The 20,784-nt window shown below is 49.8% G+C and overlaps 1 protein-coding gene across 5 annotated transcripts in view; it reads right to left on the bottom strand.

Annotated features, from left to right (window-relative positions):
• Positions 1-5,964: 5,964 nt before the first annotated feature.
• nrp2b (neuropilin 2b) overlaps positions 5,965-20,784 on the bottom strand; it is a 60,448-nt gene continuing 45,628 nt past the window's right edge. The window contains exons 12-18 of one of the 5 annotated variants that reach the window (XM_084688566.1): positions 19,969-20,043; positions 19,116-19,274; positions 17,252-17,517; positions 17,011-17,107; positions 15,687-15,719; positions 9,195-9,257; positions 5,965-8,278 (exon numbers count right to left, since the gene is read on the bottom strand). In XM_084688566.1, the coding sequence (XP_084544692.1) occupies positions 7,974-8,278; positions 9,195-9,257; positions 15,687-15,719; positions 17,011-17,107; positions 17,252-17,517; positions 19,116-19,274; positions 19,969-20,043 (998 nt within the window). In that variant the 3' untranslated portion in view covers positions 5,965-7,973. Of the gene's footprint in view, positions 8,279-9,194; positions 9,258-9,571; positions 13,346-15,686; positions 15,720-17,010; positions 17,108-17,251; positions 17,518-19,115; positions 19,275-19,968; positions 20,044-20,784 lie in introns of those variants that run through there. The other 4 variants (XM_084688567.1, XM_084688568.1, XM_084688569.1 and 1 more) reach the window with 4 other exon arrangements.

Here is a 20,784-nt window from a genome sequence, read left to right as displayed (position 1 = left end):
GGACTGAAGAGAGGAGAGGGGAGGAGAAGAGATGAGAGGGGAGGCAAAGAGAGAAGAGGAGTGAGGAGGTCTGTGTGGTCTGTCTCTTCTCTCCTCTCTTCTAAATACCCAGGAGTTTAATTAGCACATACGTGTCTCCCAGCTCAGCACATGCTAGCACATCCGTCTGAAGAAATGTGAGCTACAAACCGGCCTACCCGTGTTTGGTGGCGGCTGTTTATTTCACACATGCAAGGTGAGGTGTAGGGGAGACAGGATGAAAAGGTGTAGTGTATGTAGCTTCAGAACTGCTGTCTGTTCCAACCTTTCCACAGAGCAGATCCTGACTGGAATACACTACTTAACACCAGGAATGAAGTACCCAAAGAGGGTACAGTTCGGCTAAACCTCAGTGACAAGATGAGATCTGTCAGAAGGCTGGCAGGAAAGATGCATGACAATGAAAAAGAGTTGACTTTGTTTATTGGAACGGGCTGCTCGGATCATGTGACCTTCCCACGATAGAGTGGTCAGATGAGTGAGGGACATGGTTCACAATAGTCCTTATATAAAAAGGATAGACAAGTTCAAATATAGTGTACACAGAACATTTCCTTAGATGACCAAGCATAGTCAGCAAATGGGTACATTTTAGTCATTTAGCAGACGCTCTTATCCAGAGATTACGGGAGAACAGGCAAACAGGTGATAATATCATAACTCATGTAAGGCTATTTCTATATATTTCTTGCTTACTGCCACCAGAGAGTCTGGACATAATGCGTTCCATATCTATATGCGGACTGTAAGAGGCCCACTACATGACCTCTTGACCTCAGCAAGGGACAAGTCTCTCGTGTACAAAAACTGCGTATCACTCCGCACACACACGCATGGTCACACACACACATACACCACTTATCTGTTAGCTGCTGTCACTTTGAGAGAGGGAGGAGAGGGATGGAGGTCTGGGGTTGATAACCCCTCATTTAACACCGCAGGGGAGGATGAACCTTCATATCTCTCTCTCTCTCTGTCACTCTCTCTCTCCCTCTCTCTCTCTCTCTCTCTCTCTCTCTCTCTCTCTCTCTCTCTCTCTCTCTCTCTGTCTCTCTATCTCACTCGCTCTCCTTCTTTCACTTTCTCCGACCTTCGATTCATCCACGGTTGACGTTGGAGACGGAGAAGGAAGAAAGAGAAGAGGAGAGTGTGAGAGTGAAACGGCCAGAGAGAGGGAAAGGGAGAAGGGGGAAGGAGAGAGTGAGATAGCTGCATGTGAAAGGGGAGTGCTCACCAGCTGGGCAGCCCGGTAAATCCTCCTCTAGGGGGGTTGATATCGAAGGGCTTAGAGAGGTCCCCGCCGTGTGTCCTACTCTGTCTGAGACAGAAGACACACCCACACACAACCACAACCACACACAACCACACACAACCACACACACACACACACACATCCAACCACACACACACACAACCACACCCCCACCCACAACCACACACATATACACACATCCGCCCACAAACACACACAGACAATCACTGTGATTGCTTAAGTATGTCTCCCAGCTCCACTCATATATGAAAAATGGGAACATTACCAGGAAGGTAACTATTCAGAGCCACACTACACCGGAGCTGTTTCCCCATAGACTACTTTGTTGCCCTATGGGCAAATTTATGCTGTGTGCGTGCATGTGTAAGTGACCGCATGTGCAGGGGTGTGTGTGTGTGTGTGTCTGCAGGTTAATAAAGTTCCCAGCATGGGGCTGTGAGGGGCTCTTTAACAAGGCAGTGACTCACACTCTGTTGATCACACACACACACACGTCCCTCTACCTCCATCCTGCTCCCCCCCCCCCTCCCTCCTCTGCTCCCCCCTCTCCCATATCTGCTCCGCTGGGTATAAACCCACCCAGTCCCCCCGCCCCCCCCAGCTGTCGCTGCCTCCGCTCTCTCACACGCAGGCCCGGGGCATGCCCTCTGATGGCCCTACCAGGGCTCAGAGACCAGCCAGCCTCCTGGAGACACGCCCCCCAGACCTGAGGAGGTGTGGTGGCTGTCATGTCTGTCAACCAGCTGGCTGACAGGGCTTTGTGGGGAATACCTCCCTGATTATAATGAGGTCAAGCAGTCAAGACAAGAGTCAGATGCTGTGTGTGTGTGTGTGTGTGTGTGTGTGTGAGATGTATACCATATGATTGTGTATACACAGGCCTTCTGCTTGTGTGCGGTGTCATATCGTACAGTGAGTAGGAGATGGAGGCGGAGGAGGAGGAAGAGGAGGGGTAGTTAGTTCTGTGCCAGAGTTTTTGTCCACTGGAATCAAGGGGGGGCAGGCATCTGCTGTTGCTGCCAAGAATATACAAACACACATGCACGAGCATACACACACACACCCACACAAACGCACACACACACACCCACACAAACGCACACACACACACACAGCAGTGCCACCTACCCAGATCAAAGGGCCGGCCTAAGGGCTGCAGTCCACTGCTCCTTGGGGGATAGTCCTGCTTCATTGTTGCTATTTCTGACCTGCTGTTTCTCCAGGCTCCTCAGAACACACACAAGACCTGCAGGAAGACTCGAAATGTCAGCAACACAATGCATCTAAACAAGCCCAGGTGGACAGCCTAGCCCCAGGAGGTGCTCTCAAGTCTAAACAGAAAAAAAGATGGAAAAATGAACTCTGCAACTGAGAAATCGATCATTTTAATCATGTTTTCCATGGTCACATGCAACATTTGGCAACAACTCAAAATCCCCAAACATCCTTACACACACATGAAACCACCCAATCGTTAAGCATGCAGCAGTATTCGTTTCCTAGCCATCTCGAGTTGTGTCGGATGAGAAGCCTCCTCTACAGACTCCTGGTGACTGCCGGTCGGTTTGCTGCTGGAGGCCTGTGAGTCAAAGCTGCTGAGGAGATGAAGACAAACTGAGCAGACAAAACTAAAGGGTCCAAGAAGTGAACAAATCTCCATTGTTATACCAGTGGCGTACCCTGGCACAACACTCTGTGCCTCGCCAACCCCCACTGAGGTCCAAACCCTCCATGGAGACCTGCCTCTCCCACTGCCCGGCTCCAACAAAGACAACCTAACACACCCAACAGGGCTGTTTACACCACCCTGAGGAACACAGCCCACACATAAAGCATAGCACACACACACACACACTGAAAAACAAATGGGAAAAACGCCAGAAATTCAAGCAGAATACAATATCCATCCATAGGCCTGTTCAGTTTGCAGTATTTCTCCAGTATATTAAATAAATAATGGTATAATTTGTTTCACCATTCAGCTCCATATGAGGACAGTAAATCTGTGGCCCAGCCTGTATTTATGGTGTGCAGTAAAAGTGCTGCTGCGTCGACAGCTAGCTAGCAATACGACAGGACATCCATACTGGAGAAGCTGTTCCAGATGGAATACTGAGGTCTGCGGTCCGTTGTACCTGGTCTGTGTGTCGGTGAGTTTGTGTGTGTGAGTGTGTCAGGGAGGAGCGGGGGGGAGGCAACAGGGAGGGTCTGGTCTCTCTCTTACTACAGTAGAGGTGGTGAACAGTGGAGCAAGTGAGAGAGAGAGAGAGAGAGAGAGAGAGAGAGAGAGGACAGAAGAATGTGAGGATGGAGAGAGACGTCACAGAGAGCGAGAGGCAGGGAGGACAGCGGGAATAAAAGAAGGGTGGAGTGCTGCGTGCGCTTTCCTCTAAAGAGTTTCTCCACGGCAGGGTTCTTCCTATGTGGAAGCCCAGATCTGAGGAGAGCGTGAGAACCAGGGCAGGGCCCCCGACTGAGAACAGAGAAGATGCTGAGACAGAGGACACCTGATATCACAGCTCTACTCTGACTGGGAAGGGATGTACAAAGTCTAGCATTCAGCCCATCTACTGACCCTACAGCAACCCGGGCCTCGATTGATGTGTATGTACGCTGCACATACATTCTGCACTGTTCCCTGATGGAGCTGTTTTCGAGCTGTATCAACATGAGCCAATATGTGGTTCCTTGTTCTAGTTGATGGTTAGTGAGCCAGACAGGGAGGGAGAGTTAGGAGTGGGAGGAGGAGGGTTTCTGCTGTAGCCAGGAGACAGGAGGCTCTCACTGGGGGGGCAGTTTCACGGACAGACCCCCCCCCCCCCCACTCTCCTCCCCGTCTCACCCCTCCTCTCTCCTCCCTGTCTCACCCCCTATTCTCTCCTCCCTGTCTCACCCCCTCCTCTCTTCTCCCTGTCTCACCCCCTATTCTCTCCTCCCTGTCTCACCCCCTCCTCTCTTCTCCCTGTCTCACCCCCTATTCTCTCCTCCCTGTCTCACCCCGTCCACTCTCCTCCCCGTCTCACCCCTCCTCTCTCCTCCCTGTCTCACCCCCTATTCTCTCCTCCCTGTCTCACCCCCTATTCTCTTCTCCCTGTCTCACCCCTCCTCCCTGTCTCACCCCTCCTCATGTCCTTCTCATCAGAGCCTCAGCTATAGATGAATAGAGGAAGAGGATGAAGGGAGGCAGGGGGAAGGAGAGGAGCGACAGGAATAAAGGAACATGTAAAGAGCGGGAAGAGGATGAAGGCAGTCTGTCTTGTCTCAGCTTGCTCCCTGCTCCTCGACACCCCCCCACCTCCTCCTGTTCTGGCCATTCAGGCCATCTCTCTGCCATCTGCCACTGGGCGGCTGAGAACTCCAGCCAAGCAGGGCCTATGCACACACACACACACACACACACACATATAAACGCACACACACACACACACATATAGACGCACACACACAGCCTCCCACTCTCTCCCTCCCCAGACCCTCCTCTGCATCCTTTCATGAAATCCAGGCTGATGATTCAGGGTTGGGCCCAGACTGGCATCAGACCATAATGGGCTGCAGCATAGAGCTGTAATCACCATTAGCTCCACCATTATACTCACCATAGTCGAACAATTCATTAGTTTAGTGTATGACACGTCTCCTATTGTGCATGTCCAATGACCAAGAATAGCCCTCAGTATGTGTGTGCGTGTGTTTGCGTGCGGGCATGTGTGTGTGTGTGTGTGTGTGTGTGTGTGTGTGTGAAGGCCTGTGAGAGAGTGTTAATGAGGAGTCAGTTCTTTGATGGCTCGTTTAGAGAATAAAGTAAACTTGGCTTTGATCTGTAGGAGGGAGAGGACCCTGGAGAGATGGACTGACAGGGAGGGGGGAGGGAAGGCCTCCTCTTCTTCCTCTACCTCCTTTTCCTCCTCCTCTCCCTCTACCTCATTTTCCTCCTCCTTTTCCTCTACCTCATTTTCCTCCTCCTCTTCCTCCTCCTCTTCCTCCTCCTCCTCTTTCTCTACTTCCATCTCCTCCTGCTCCTCCTCATGACTTGTGTCGGTGCTGAGAGTGTATGCTCTGATTTATGGCATTGCGTTGACCCTTGCAATGTAGATGATCATGTGAGATGCTCGTATGTGGGTGTTAAGCCAGTCACGTTAGTGGGTGGAGGTTGGGGGGAGAGCCAGGGCAGGGGTGTGTGTGTGAGTGTGTGTGCGGGAGGGGGGCAGGGTTGCTGGAAGCTTTGATGTGCTGAGGCCCTGTTTCTTTTGCTCCTACTGCAAGACTGGAACCAGCAGCTAATCGGGTACCCCTGGGGAGAGAGAAAGACTGGCATGGCATGTGTATACAGGGTGTGTGTGTGTGTGCGTGCATGAGTATTTGGTGAGTGAAATGACCTGAGTGAGTGAGCTGTCTAAGCTAGCCCAGACAGGGCGACGCGGTCCGGTTTCGCCTTCAAAACAGAAGCCCAGGAGAGAACTTCAAACACTGTGGTCAGATAACAGCCTCCCTCCCACACACACACACACAGGCGCACACACACACGGGCGCACACACACAGACACACACACACACGGGCGCACACACACAGACACACACACCCAAACATAAACGCACACACACCACCTGCCCACAGCACATCAAGGCAAGCTGATAACCACACAAAGTCCAAACACATGTTATTCATCCTTTATTTAAATAATAATAATAATAACATTAAAAAAGAACATTTCTGTACAAAGTCTACAAACATCAGTTGAGTCATCTGGCCGGTGCCGGTCTCCATGTCGTTGAGTTCCTCCAGCACCCCCCTCTTCCCCGGCTGAAGAGGTAATACTATCACAGCTTCCAAGGAAAGCTAAATCAGGCGAGAGAGTGTGAGAGAGGAGGAGAGAGAGAAGGAGAGAGAGAGCCCCAAGGCACTTGGAAAACAGTCTATAGAGTCCATTGAAAAGGGAGTTGGATGGGCCACCTCCACCTCTACTTCAAACCCCCCTCTCCTCCCTCCTCTCTCCCTCCCCAGTGTCTTTCAGCACCTCCTAATCAACTCTCAGAACACCCCCCCCCCACTTCTCGTCCATAACCATGGATTACCCAGCATGCACTAGCAGAGAGAGGGGGGGGGAGTGGTGGGGAGAGACTCCTTGCTGAGGTTGGGTAATGGAATGGAGAGATATTCAGTTCTTACTCTTTCTCTTTTCTCTCTCTCTCCTTGTCTCTCCTTTTGGGCAGCCCAACAGATTTCAAAACAACATGACCTAGATTGGGGAAAAAAAGATTGAAAAAAAAGAAGAAAAAAAAGCCTGTTTGTGATTAACCTCCATTTTCATGGCCAAAACGAACAGAAGAAAATGGCGCAAAGGAAAAAGCAGGATGAAGTCAGTGTGAGGCCTGGTCCTCCTAGCCTCCAGTGGAGGCCCGTCCAGGAACACTTTCTCAATGGCTCTCCTCCAGTAGCTCATCGCTTAAGGCTCCGTAATGTGTCCAGGAGAGGCTGGGGAAGCCCAGACTCCCATAGTCCTCCTTTCTGTCTTTGCGGTTTGGGTGTTCACTTCAGGAATGTTGCAAAAGGGAGACAGAGAGAGAGGACAATGTCTCTCTCTCTCTTTTATTTAGTCAGTCTTTCTCAGTAGTGAGTTCCTTCTCCCTTGAGAACATGCAGTTCCTGTGGAGCTAGCTCCATGGCTCTCTCCAACCCTTGGCAATCCATAGGTTGCAATAAAACCGTTCCGACAGTGTCACACAGCATAGTGCCGTGCGGATTGAGATCATACAGTAAAAAAAAAAGCAAATGATACCAAAAAAGACGATGCTAACACTGAATCTAATCTTACGCAAACAGCCGTTAAGTATCCAATATGTTAGATAAAGTTGTATTCTTTCTGTATTTTGCAGCTCTACTCATTTCAAGACACTTCTCACAGTCTGTAACGAAAACATCCATAATGCTAAAAAGACGAGATGAACTGAAGCGTAAGAGTGGACACACGAGAGAAGGTCTAGGGATGACACACACAGTCTACAGGGCGGGCGCTACAAACTGAAGCCGTTTTGGGGTTAAGACACGGGTCTAAAACAGAACAGAAACAGTCCACGATAGTTCCTCTATGCCACTGAGTTCACAAAACGCAAGCGCAGCGCTGGCAAAGCTAGCAATACTCTAAAACACTCCAGGCTCACAACTCATATCTAACCTCCGTAAACCAAACAAAAACCTGTCGTCTTTACAAATCTAGAAATTCGTTTGTTTTGTTTTCCTTTTTCGGGGGGGGATAGGCATTAAGATTGATATGTTTGGATATCTCTGTCACATCCCACGAAAACAGCCAACTGCCTAGAGCTGAGGTCCCTGTCTCTGCTCGGTCACGGGTCCGAGTCCAGGCTCAGCCCAGGTCCAGGTCAGAGGCCGTGTAGTGGGTCATTAAGTCAGTCTGGTTTATTGACAGGCTTAATTATAGCAGGGGACTCTTGCAGGCTGAGGAGGGGACGGAGGCAGGGGGCAGGCGGGGTGCAGGGGGGCGCGGGCGGGTGGTGTAGGGGGTGGGGTTAGAGGGCAATGAGAAACCCCCGGAGGGTCAACAGGCCGGTTGGCGTTTGGCGGCTGACCCAGAGGGGTTCCGAGGTGGTGGTTGGTCGAGTGTGTGTGCGGGTGGTGTGTGTGTGTGAGTGTGTGTTCCGCCCCTCAGGCCTCAGAGCAGCACCGCTGCTGGTTGATCTTGACCTTGTGCTTGATGCCGTCGTACAGCTCAAAGTTGTAGTTCTCCAGCGTGGTGGAGCTGCGCGACGACAGGCCGCTGTAGGAGCACGTGCAGTAGAGCAGCAGGCCGGCACACACGGCGCCCAGCAGCACGCCCAGCGAGCTCATCACGATGATGGTGACGAGGATGGGGTCCAGCGTGTACAGCCACGAGTTGTCCTTCTCCGACACCCGCGTCACGGGGGGGTCCAGGGAGGGGTTGGGCGTGCTCCACTCCGGGAAGGAGAAACCTGGAGGGGGGGGGGGGGAAGAGAGGAGGGGAGGGAGTATACATCACATGCTGACACGCCAATTAGACACTTCCATTGAAGTTGACTGAGAACTGGTGTCGGTTTGAGTTGCGAACGACAGGGTTTTATCTTTGCATGACTTCTGCTGGATGGGTGCTTTGGCATTTAGACAAGGGAATTCTAATCAGAGTAATGAATGGAGACACATCAACAAGCCTTTTTGCAATTAACTCCAGAATGTGGAGTGGTTTATAACATACACACACACACAGACTGCATCATCGAGAGAGGGAGAGTGATGGAGTCTCAGTGTCTTCGGGGGAGGGGGTGTGGGGATGCGAGGTAGGAACGTTGATGCTGACAGACAGATGCTGTGTTTGCCAAAGAGGAGCTTCAGGTGAACATGAGGAAGGAGGGGCGGGGCACGGGGAACACACATGGCTGTCGTGTCTCTCCTGAAAGTCTGGGAGGAAACAAACTTCACTCCCTCTCTCTCTCTCTCTCCCTCCCTCTCTGTCTTTCTTTCTTAAATGTGCTCTTTTTATCTCCCTCTCTCATGCACGCACACACAGACTCAGTAAGGCTACATGATCCGTCTGGAGCTACACACTGTCATATCTTCCTAGCCAGAGGCATGTATTGGGGACCACCGAGACCTCGATTGCTCCAGGCTGTGGAGAAGATGGGGCTCCTAGCAAAGCTGCACTATTGTCTGTGAGATTGAAACGCCAGGAGGGCCAGTGGGATTGGAGAGGAGTTTAGACAGAACACAGCTGAAAAACGCCTGGGGTGAGAGGTACCAGCACAGCAGCATCTGCTATAGCGGACAAAGAAAGAGAGAGAGAGACCGTGAGGGAGATAGAGTGAGAAAGTGAAAGAGAGTGAGGACGTGAGAGAGAGAGAGACATGGCCTTACCTCCGTTTACACGCTCTCTCCCCTCGTTGAATGGGTCTTTTCCAAAGTCCACAGGTCTCTGATCTGGAAGACAGGCAGAGACAGAGGTTTGTAGACATGCTGGATGCCCACAGGCTAGGTGAACTTCAAACTGAGGGGTGAGGGGACCATGGGTAGACAAACATGCTGATCAAACACAGTATGAAGGTAACACATCATGGAGCGATGACCTTTCTGCTCTGCACTGTGAATGCTCATTCATAAGACTACACCTATCACCATGACAAGATCTTGATACCACTGTTGAATTTACAGCCTTTCATTTTGTGACAAGCATCTCTGAGTTTCCTGTTATTAGTGTTCCAGACTGAGATGTGGAAGAAGACAGTGCACACAACTTTTTCATAGAAAAATATCACTTTTTATTATCACATTCCACAATATATTTCCAAGACCATGAAATTGGACAGGCTAAAATACTCTGCGAAATCTTTGAGACACAGGCTGAGGTGTAGAATTAAGGTAGCTAACAGTTAAACAACAATCACAGTCAAGGCCCTGTAGTGGACATTCACAAAAGAGAAGGCAAAGTGCACACAGTAACCAACCAATCAGGCTCCCGCGCACCATCAGCCTTAGCCAATCAGGCTCAGGGGCGGTGCTGGTCGAAGCCAGTCGGCATTAAGAAAGTCTCGCCTGAGAGACAAATCAGTCGCGGTGTCAACGCTGAACTTATGTTTATCAAACGTGACATCAGTCAAGAAAATGACATCAAGGAAGTTTCAATCAGACAGACAAACTTCACTACTTCAACTTAATCTCTTAACAGAATTCGCTGCGGAAAACAGTAGTTTAAGAGCAGCGAGTAAGGACACATTAAAGAATCAGTAAAGGACGAAGCGCAGTTCCCCCCAAGCCAATTAGACCCACGGTAAGAACACCATTCCTCTGTCTCACAAAACTACCTCAGAGAGACCCGGTCGACACAACCAAAACCTCCCGCTGTCCCCTTTCATGTCTACCTCCTCAATTAAGAGCGGAGGAGTTTGTGAGTTTTCAGCAGGCACTGCCACAGATACTTGGCAGCATGTGCCCATGTGTGTGGTGCTCAGGACCCTTCCGAGTCTTCGGCTCGTTAATATTACTTTGAGGAGCGGAGGAGAAAGAATATGGGCAGAGGGAGAACTGCTTACTGCAGGTTTTTATAAATGTAATCAGATCCATTAACTAATTAGAAATATTAAGAGCTTCAAACTAACCTATGGGAGGAAACCAGAGTTGATTTAACAGCACAGCATGACAACATGCCAGCTCCTTTTTTCATCCAAACACAGCAAAAAAAAAGTTTGAAGAGGAAAGGAAAATGCTTGGGTGGCAGCACATAAATACAGGTCATATATCAGTCCCGTGGATGAATAAAATACAAACATTGATCAAAACTGGATGGAGGGCAGCTAGTCTGACTCATAGGAGTAGATCAATCATACCAGTACTGTGCAATGTTGAGTTGACTGGGCCTCATACAATATGTGTGTGTGTATATATAAGACAGATACACAGAACACAGATAATGTTCTCATTTAAGGATAGTGAGTGTACAGAATGCGTAATCCTGGCAAATGGAACCTCTAGCTATTTCTTTAGGAAATTGCTAATTTAATTATTGACTCATAGGATTAGTGTATCTGATGGTTGGAGGTCCATCGGTCCATCTACCTGTCTATCTGCACATTGCTCTCATGTTCCATCATTTTGAAGAGACCTTAGTAGCCTTCTAAAGAGAGTCTATCTTTAGAAGACAGGAATACGGCGCTGTCTTTGATCTCTGTTCTCCAGTGAGGCGTGGAAGGGCCAGATTAGCGGGGCGATCCTGCTCACGGCTCCTGGTGAACAGGGATGATCTCCACCTCAAGCCAGGCAGAGGATGGGGGCTGTGATCCTCAGACCCTTCCCTCTCTCACCGCCCCCAGCCTCATTATGGAGGAGATGGACAAAAGTCCCATCGACAGACGGCTTGGTTTTCAAAAGCCAAATAGTGGAAGGTAGTTGGGAGCAAATGTGGTAGCTAATGTTTGATAGTTGGTAGCTAGCTACACAGTGATCGTAGCAACTGTTTGATAGTTGGTAGCTAGCTACACAGTGATCCTAGCTACTGTTTGATAGTTGGTAGCTAGCTACACAGTGATCGTAGCAACTGTTTGATAGTTGGTAGCTAGCTACACAGTGATCTTTAGGTGCCTAACACCTGCTTACAGAGCAAACTGAATCCATTCCCCAGTGGGCTACACTGGGGTTTAGAGCTTTAAACGGCAGTTCCTTCTATTTACCACAAACATTCATTTACCGTAGACACAGTAACACCCATGGGAATTAAATCAATTCAGCAACTTAAACACTATGTTTTTGAAATTGACACAATGTACATGTATGTTTCAAATATGCAAAGTACAAGTAAGTTCCGTAGCAACAAGGCAAGGATATCTTTGATAACAAATATAAAACAGTAGAGAGGACCATCTCTTAGAAAAGAAAGAATAACACACACTGCTTTAAGTTGATCTTAAAGCAGATCTTAAATCTCTTAAAGAGATCAAGGAGATCACTAGAATAAAAAACACACAAACATCCATGTGTAATTACAAGGAAATGATCACAATACACTGAAACAACAACAACGCCACCACAACGCTACTGCACATGTAGAAGAGCATGACCAGTGTTCATAGTGACGTGGTACAGGTGTGTTTGGGAGGCTAGGACCACTCCCAGGGTTAAGGCCTAGACCGAGAGGGGAGGAGGCTCTGACAGAGGTGAGGACCGTTTGGGAGCCTTCCCCAGACGGTTGCATAAGAAGAAAGCCCACAGCTCCATTCACAAGTACACCAGCACAGTTAGTAGTCTTCCAGTCCTTTCGCATAGGCAATAAAACAACAGTTTAGAATAGAATCGGACACAGGCAAGTCATTCAGGCAAACTCAATGAGGAGAGGAGTTATGCTAGGGAACCAGCATCATTGTTTTCAAAGTCCGGAGGGGAAGTCTAGTGTGTTCAGTAAGAGGAAACGGTTATGCTAAAGGTCCTTCATGCTTTAACAGTGTGAAATCCTCACCTATGTCTGGTCTGTTAGTATAGAGTCTGCAGGCAGGGCCAGTATATGTTCTATCAGAGGACCATCTCTGCTGCTGAACCCAGAGAGGGAACACAAATACACACGTCCTCTCTTTAAAAAGCAGAAAATCTCTGTCTGTCATGCTTGACAGAGCCTCCCCCAGTAATTTTCATTCTCAACCTCTGTGTGTGTGTATGTGTGTCTGAACCTGGGCTTCCCCTCTGATGATGTAAGAGTCTTAGCAAATGAGCAGCTTCAAGCCATAAATAAGGTCCCCGTATCTCTCATTCAATCTACGTCACCCTCCTTCTCTTTCACCTCTCTATTTCCTGTTCTCTCACCCGTAGTCAGTCTCATTCCCTCCCCCCACCAGTCTTGGCCTCTTGACAGTGCTGTATCACATTCTCCACGAGCAGAGGATCATGGGATTATGTCCCCGGCAAAGGCGTCAGCCTCCGGTCCTCCCAGAAAGACTCTTGGTGGATGAGGGGAAGGAGAGAGAAAGGGAGAGGGGGCAGGAAGGAAGGAAGGCCATCTCGCAGGTTTCAAAAGGAGCGTCAGAAGGCTCCGAAAGCAGGGAGCTCTCTGAGGATTGTGATGGTCGAGACGCCAGGGGGGTTTTCAAGCCGTCTCACAGGCTCAGTGTCTCTGAGCAAAGAGTCTACAGCTTTTCCTGCTGTCCAGTTCTGTCTGTTGTAATCTCCCCAAGAGGGAACAATAAAGCTGGGTTGATTTTGTATCACATGGACCCCCATTCAACCCTGGGAGCAGGGGTGCTCATCCTTCTCCATCCTGATGGAGAGCATGGGTTCGAGGCCCGGGCCAGCCAGTCCACTGCTGTGGTAGTGGAGGTGGTTGGGGTGGCTCTGGTAGGACACGGTGTGCTGGGTCTTCTTGGCTGCCAGGCGGTAGCGGTAGCAACACAGCACCATGATCAGCGTGGCAGACGCCAGGAGCAAGAGGGCGCCCGCGCCGGCCATTACGTAATACCAGAAGGTAGGGATGGGCTGCACTGATACTGTGTCTACGGTGGGCTCACTGCCGGCAGGTAGGGCCCCCCCTGCTGGTGAAGAGACACACAACAGGTTGGCTGGGCTAGAGAGACATGCAGGCCTTATAGGGTAGAGACTCATATAGGCCGTGTTTGTATTGTTTTTGTTTTTTTTGTGTGACTTTTGCAAACAGAGAAGACATTTGCCGCACATAGACACGCAGAGGCTCATGCGATGCTGGCTCCAGTGAGGGTTTTGATTGGTCAATGCAAAGCTATGTTTCTTCTGCAGCGCTACTTGTGGGTATAGTAGCTCAGTGTACACAGGGAGGCACTTTTTACAGCAAGGTTAGAGAGAGAGACAGAGACAGAGAGAGACAGAGAGAGAGACATAGAGAGACAGAGAGAGAGAGAGACAGAGAGAGACAGAGAAAGAGAGAGACAGAGAGAGAGAGAGACAGAGAGAGAGAGAGAGAGAGACATAGAGAGAGAGAGAAAGAGAGAGACAGAGACAGAGAGAGTGTGAGAGAGAGAGACAGAGAGAAATAGAAACTGAAAAAGACAGGGAGAGAAAGAAAAAAACGAAAGAGAGCGAGAAAGAAAGTGAGAGAGATTAATCCGGTCATGATACTCAAAAGCCCAGTTTAAAGACATTGTTTGAATACTTTGTTAAATTCGGTGTGAATAACCAGCCATGAGCAAACGAAATTCACACGAGAGAAAATCTCGAGAAAGCAGGCTTCTTTAAAGTTCAGAAGATCCTCTTTAAAGATTTAAACACAGCTTGGATTTCAAAGCTCCTGTAGGAGTGAGCCAGAGAAGTGACCAGATTTCCAGAAACTAAATTCGACCCTCGTTTTGCTTTTGCACTAAAACTTTGAATCAGACACCAGAGGAGAAGGTCAGTTCTGGGAGGGATCTCTCCAGATTTGTTGTCCTTGGTCTGCATTTCTTTTGTTGCATGCATGGTCATCTGCTAGTCTCCACCACCACAAGCCAAACACTGTTATGGCAACCATAGCAACCAACCCCAAATCACCCAGGAGACGAGGGTTCAGTCTGTTGGTCAGTGCACCCATCACTAGACACCCCATTCCACCCACCCTCATCCCTCGCAGGAAAAGCAAAAACATTCACAGAAAAAAAACAGAGCTCTGGTCAAAGAAGGGCTTGACTTAGCACAAAGTTGGGCCCTTTTGTGGCTAGTACAATTAAGAAAATGAATCAACCCCCCCTCAGGTACTTAAGTTGACCTATGGTGTTTGACAAGCATATTAGATCCGAGTGAAAACTGAGCAAAATGCCTTTTCCACCACAAACTGCCCCCCCCCCCCCCCCTCCGTGTCTGCCCATAAGAGGAGTACCAAAGCAGGGCTATAATCTGGCTAAGCCTTGTCTGTCTGCGTCGTCTGAGGATTGCTCTGCTCGCTGGAGCAGAAAGGGAACTTGGGGCGCCACCAGCTCTGCATTTCATTCTCCTAGAGTAAGCAGCTCTGAGAGAGGCTCCTTGTATGGTGCTGAACACACGCTCAGAGGACGACGGGATGATGGCACAATAAGAACGATGGCTGCTGCTCTCTATCCTCTCCAGCTAAACTAGGTCTACACTTACACACTTACACTACAGGGGCCCTACAAGGGCCACAATGTCACATATGGGACATACAAGGGGCCACACTGTCACATATGGGACATACAAGGGGCCACACTGTCACATATGGGACATACAAGGGGCCACACTGTCACATATGGGACATACAAGGGGCCACACTGTCACATATGGGACATACAAGGGGCCACGCTGTCACATATGGGACATACAAGGGCCTATAGGGTAGATATTAAAGTGACACTATCATAGAGAGAGGACATATTAGGAATATTCTGTCATATAGTAGACATACCAGCACCGTGCTTTCATATAGGGGACATATTAGGGCCATATTGTCATATAGTGGTCATACCAGGTCAATACTTTTGGTGGAGATCCCAGTGCCTCACCTCAGACACACTGAGAGGGGACATGACCTGCCATGGCTGATACTGTACAGAGTGATCATTAATTGATGCCACCGGCAGTACTGCAGTACTGTAGGTCTTTATGGCTGTTGTCGTGTATGCCGTTTATGGTTTCCATGGTGACAAGATGAGGGTTCATAACAGGGGTCACAGTCCTGCATGCAGGGGTCATGCTCAGACAATGCTGGGATGCTGACTGAGAACAGACGTTTTCTTGATGCCCCCCCCAACACTTTTAGACTCAGATATTAGCCTTTGGCCCTGGGCACAGCCCCCCAACATAGCTCCACTGTGTAAACTGGACTGTAGGAGCCTCGTATCATCGACACAGCTGAGCTTAGCAACAAGCAGAAAGCAGGGACATTCACACAGAAGGACAGTGGTTCCCACTCACCAGTCATGTCAGGAGGGAAGGCAGCAAAGGGTTCTGAGAGAAAGAGAAAAAGAAAACAAATGATTACAAAGGCCATGAAATTATGATTGTACAGTGCAAAACTATAGTGGACCTATTACTTGTCACAATGGAGATACAGTACAGTAATTCAGCATTACTCATGTTCATTAAATATTAACTCCAAATGGACCCCAGCGTGGGGTTGTAACTCATCCTGTGGTTGACCGTTATGGACTCCAGATGGAGCAGAAATAGAGAGAGGCTGTTGTTAACAAGGTGAGGAAGAGGAAACAATCTCTTCCTGAAAGCTTCCTCCGGGAGAGAGAGAGCAACCGAGGGAGGGAGCAGTGGAGAGAAAGAGAGAGAGTTCAACTAATAGGAGCCAAAATGTGGGGAGGGAATAGGGAGCAGAAAAGAAACAAGAGAGAGAGAGAAAGAGAGAGAGCGAGAGAGAGAGGCGAGGAGATAGGGAGACGGGGCAAAGTGAGAGAGGGGCAAAGTGAAGGAGGCTAACAAAAAGTAGAAGACTTATTAAGAATGGGTGGAATGCAGACAATGAGGCAGTGCAGAGCCGGGGAGCTGGGGAGCTGGTTTGGCAGGGCTGCTGCCCTGGCTCGGCTGCTTTCATTGATAAGAACCTTCTCAGTGGGCAGAGCGAGGGGAGCAGAGGGAAGGAGAGAGAAAGATGGAGATGGAAGGTGGGGGATGGGGGGGGGTTAAGGAGGGTAGGATACTTATGAAAGTCATGAGGTTTAAATAGGAAGAAAGTCTCTGCCCAGAATCCTCTCTTTTGAGGCCCCAATGACTTCGGAGTAGCACTAGCAATTGCAAGAATACAAAGTCTTATGTATGTCTACAGTAATGCATGCATGACTGGGACTTTTGTATGTGTGATTACTTTTGTGTGTGCGTTTGTGTGTGTGTGTGTGTGTGTGTGTGTGTGTGGGAGAGAATGTGAATAAACAGCTCACTTCTTCAGTGATTGGGCGGCTCTTTCTGTCTAGTAATTCTCAGTAAAGGCTCGGAAAGGCTGTGTTTACCAACAAGGGAGGAAAGGAGAGCAATCTAATGAAACATTAGAATCCCTGCCCAGAGGCTGAGTGTGGCCTAGTTCCTTCTACTTCCTGTGGTTTTTGTGAAAGAGAAAATTTTCCTTCTCTGTGGTGTAATAAAGAGAGGAGAGAATGAGATACAGAGAGAGAGAAAGAGAGAGAGAGATAGAGGGGCCGAGAGATAGATGTAGAGAAAGACGGCAAGTTTAGTCAAACTATACCACTTCAGGCTGAATTGGAGTAGTCACACACACACACACACACACACTTACGTGTGCACTGTTCCAGCTCAGTGGTGGAGCTCATGTGGATGTTGTCTACTGAGATGTGTCCTCTGCCTCCATGCTCAAAGAAGCCCTCGATGACAACCTGGAACACAGGACAGAAGGTCGATGACATTCCGTCCTTCTCCGGAGACCCAAACTGCCCCTCACGCCTCCCTCACGACGAGCACACACACACACACCGCCCAACACAGTCACGTGGCGCGATCTGGAGGAAGACGGCCCCTACCTGGTACTCTTTGGGGGACTGAGGCAGGATGGTGCGGCCCTCTTTCCAGAGTGAGCCCTGGTCTCCCCGGAGGGCCCAGAGCAGGGTCTCCTCCTGGTCACTGTCCTGCAGCAGCACCCTCAGGCTGCCCTGGGCCTCCCCCTGCAGCTGGTAGGAGAACAGCAGGCACAGAGGCCCTTGTTCAGGCCCCACCTCTGGGCTCACCAGCCGGGCTCGCTGCCTCTCCAGGCGGCCGCTCGCGTCCATGCGCAGGAAGTTGCCGACGTCTGGAACAGCAGGAGGTCAGGGGTAGATGCTGAGGTTAGGGTTTGTGTCCAGACAGGGAGAAACGTGGAGAGTTGGAAGCAGCAGTGAGTGGTGTCTCCTGTGGGTGTATTATTTGTCAGCTCCAGGACTTGCCTGGGTTAGCCTGTTACCACACTATCACCACTGAGGGCTGTGGCTCACCGCGTTAAAGCTGACACTTTTACCATGCATTTTAATGACGGCATAAATAGCAGGCGTACACACATACACACTGATCTTCTCTTTAATACCTCAGGTAGTGCTAAATGCTGACGCCCATTTCTAATGCTTGCCCAGTTTGCCGCTTGTTCAGCATAGCCATCACTATTGGGTAAGGATTCCTGTGTGTGTTTTGCTAAACGCTAAATTAATTATTTATCCTCTCCCTCACTTCTTCTAACAGCTAAAGGGTGAGTGAGTGTGACTGGGCTTTCAAAACAAAACCATAAACATTAGCTACTGCAGCCTGGCAGACTGGGGAGAACTCCCCCAGCCCTCACCCGTGGAGCAAATGGACTTTTTATCGACAACATTATGTCTGACACTTCGGAGGGAGAAGAAAGACAATTAGGAGAGATGGAGGAGGAAGGGAGAGAGAGATAGAGAAAGAGAGAGGGGGTGGGGGGGGAGAGAGAGAAGGGCTTCAGTGTGATCTAACAGGACAGCTTGGCAACAGTGATTAGCACCTGGTCCTTCTTCTCCTCCTCCTCCTCCTCCTCCTCTCACAGCACCCTGCCTCCTGCACACATCACCTCAGTCTCTCACACGAGCGCTGACTCTGCACTCCTCTCCCCCTGCTCTACTCTGAGTTAGGAGAAAACTTTTCAGAATCTAGATCAAAATGAATTAATTATGAATCAAGGTTGAGATAACTATTACCGTATAGTGCCTAAACAGCTCTTGTCTTTAATTAATACAGTGCAATGGGTTTTTTTTCTCTCTTTTTGATCCCTGGGAATGTAAAAAGGAAAATTAATTACGTACTATGCAAAGGAGATTCTGAGTGTGTGGAAGTCTCGTTAGCATAAAGAGAAATGCCTGTGAGGTGTATGTGTGTGAGTCTGAGTGTGTGTGCGTGGGTACAGTATATCTGTGTGTGTGTATGTGCGTGGGTACAGTATATATATGTGTATGTGTGTGTGTGTGTGTGAGAGTGTGTGTGTGTGTGTGTGATTGTTGGGACAGCAAACAAGCAGGCCCTCTTGGGAGTGTTGTGTATAGAGCCAGGGAGTGAGCAGGAGCTCTGCTCCTACAAAGCAGGAGCAGAGCTAATTTCAACACTATCTAACTGTGTGACTATCTGATGGCCCCAAGAACTGGACCAGGACCAGGACCATGACCATGACCATGACCATGACCATGACCATGACCATGACCATGACCATGACCAGGACCAGGACCAGGACCAGGACCAGGACCAGGACCAGGACCAGGACCAGGACCAGGACCAGGACCAGTCCAGAGAAACAGGGTGAGCGGGGGTTGTTTGTATTGTCTGTCAGTAGTGGTCAGGGTGTGCATTGTCATTTGAAGCTCACAATGTATTTGCTGTGTTTGTGTGTGAGCGTCAGATGCCTACCGTCAGATGCCAGAGCCAGGTCCAGGCTGGTGCCAGATCCAGGAGAGCTGCTGCCCGTGTGAACAGACCAGCTGAGGTCAGACCTGGGGTCAGTGGTCCAGCCACACAGACTCTGCTCAAAGTCACACAGACCACCCTGGGAGGACAGGCTGGTCACTGCTGAGGGAGGGAGGCATGGAGGGGGGGGAGGCAGGCAGGTAGGGAGAGGGAAGGGGGATGGGGGAGGGAGGCATGGAGGGGGGGGAGGCAGGCAGGGAGAGAGGCAGGGAGGGGGAGGGGGGATGGGGGAGGGAGGCATGGAGGGGGGGGAGGCAGGCAGGCAGGGAGAGAGGCAGGGAGGGGGGAGGGGGGAGGGAGGCATGGAGGGGGGAGAGGGGGGATGGAGGGGAGGGAGGGAGGGAGTGGGAAGGGGGAATTATAAGAGAGAAAAAGACATACGTTACACTCGTTACACTAAGTGTGTCCATAACTTGAGTCTAAAGTATCCAGAGGAAGTATTAGGGAGGAAGTGCAACAGCAGAACCTCATCTCTGATCTCTGGCCTCTGGCCTGAAGCTGTGAAACTCATATTCCCAGCATCTCCCCAATGAGCCCTCAGAGGTCTGACTCTAACTGACTCCAACTCCCAGCAGCCTGTTAGTGCTTGGTTACATTATGACATCATCTATGTGCTCCTAAACACCTTGACCAACTCAGGGGGTTCAGTCCTCCAGTCTCCCACCCCCTCCAGGGTTTAGCTGTCCCTCCAGGCACAGGTCTGGCATCAGCTTACACACCCCACATCCTGACCTCAACCAGGGAGAGAAGCACCAATCTGACCCAGGATCTGTACCTACTGTGTGTGTGTGTTTACCTGGTCTGAGGGCAGCAGTGGTGTCCTCTATTCTGGGCAAGGTGGGCGTGGCCGTGTCAGGTACAGTTGTGGATTCTAGAGAAAAGAAAAGCACACACAATGTTAGGACTCACACCTATTAGGAGGTAACAGTAAATAAACACACGTGCACACACGCTTCTGTAAGTAGCTGCAAGGTCTTGGTAGCAGGGCTTGTGCAACTCCACTTATCTTCCCCCTAGCTTGCATGACTGCTGAGCTGAGTTCCATGACGGAGCCTCGAGAGCTGGCGTCAGAACCAGTTTGCACACGCACACACACAAACACACACACACACAGTGATGGATGCGCTACTTTCAGTGACCTTGGCAGACGGAGCTATCACACTGCATGGGACCACCGCGGCACACATCAAACACACAGAGGGAGAGAGAGAGAGACAGAGAGAGAGAGGAATAGATAGTGTGTGAGAGGAGGAAAAAGAGGGTTCCTGTGCTTTACGACTATAGTAGTCCATATAAGTACCCCTGGCCTCTACTGTTGTCACTGCTGTTGCCCTCTACCATGCCACAAGTCACACAACACTATATTGCGCAGAAAAACCACAGAGGAAGACGTCTCGCACACGCACACACTTACACACACCAACACACACATGCACACACACACACACTTAACCACAGCTGGAAAACTGCTTAGAGTGCATGGCCTTGTGCAAACTGTTTAAAGAATGTTAACCAAGGTTAAAAAACCTAATTGGGACCAGAAGGCCGGTGATGTGTGTGTGTATTGGGGTTGGGGAGAGATGCCCCATGGATGATGTCAGGGAACAGATGA

This window comes from Hypomesus nipponensis, chromosome 23 (assembly GCF_054491055.1).
Source record: "Hypomesus nipponensis isolate SF chromosome 23, ASM5449105v1, whole genome shotgun sequence".
Lineage (NCBI taxonomy): Eukaryota > Metazoa > Chordata > Actinopteri > Osmeriformes > Osmeridae > Hypomesus > Hypomesus nipponensis.
This window is presented reverse-complemented; position numbering and strand designations above follow the sequence as displayed.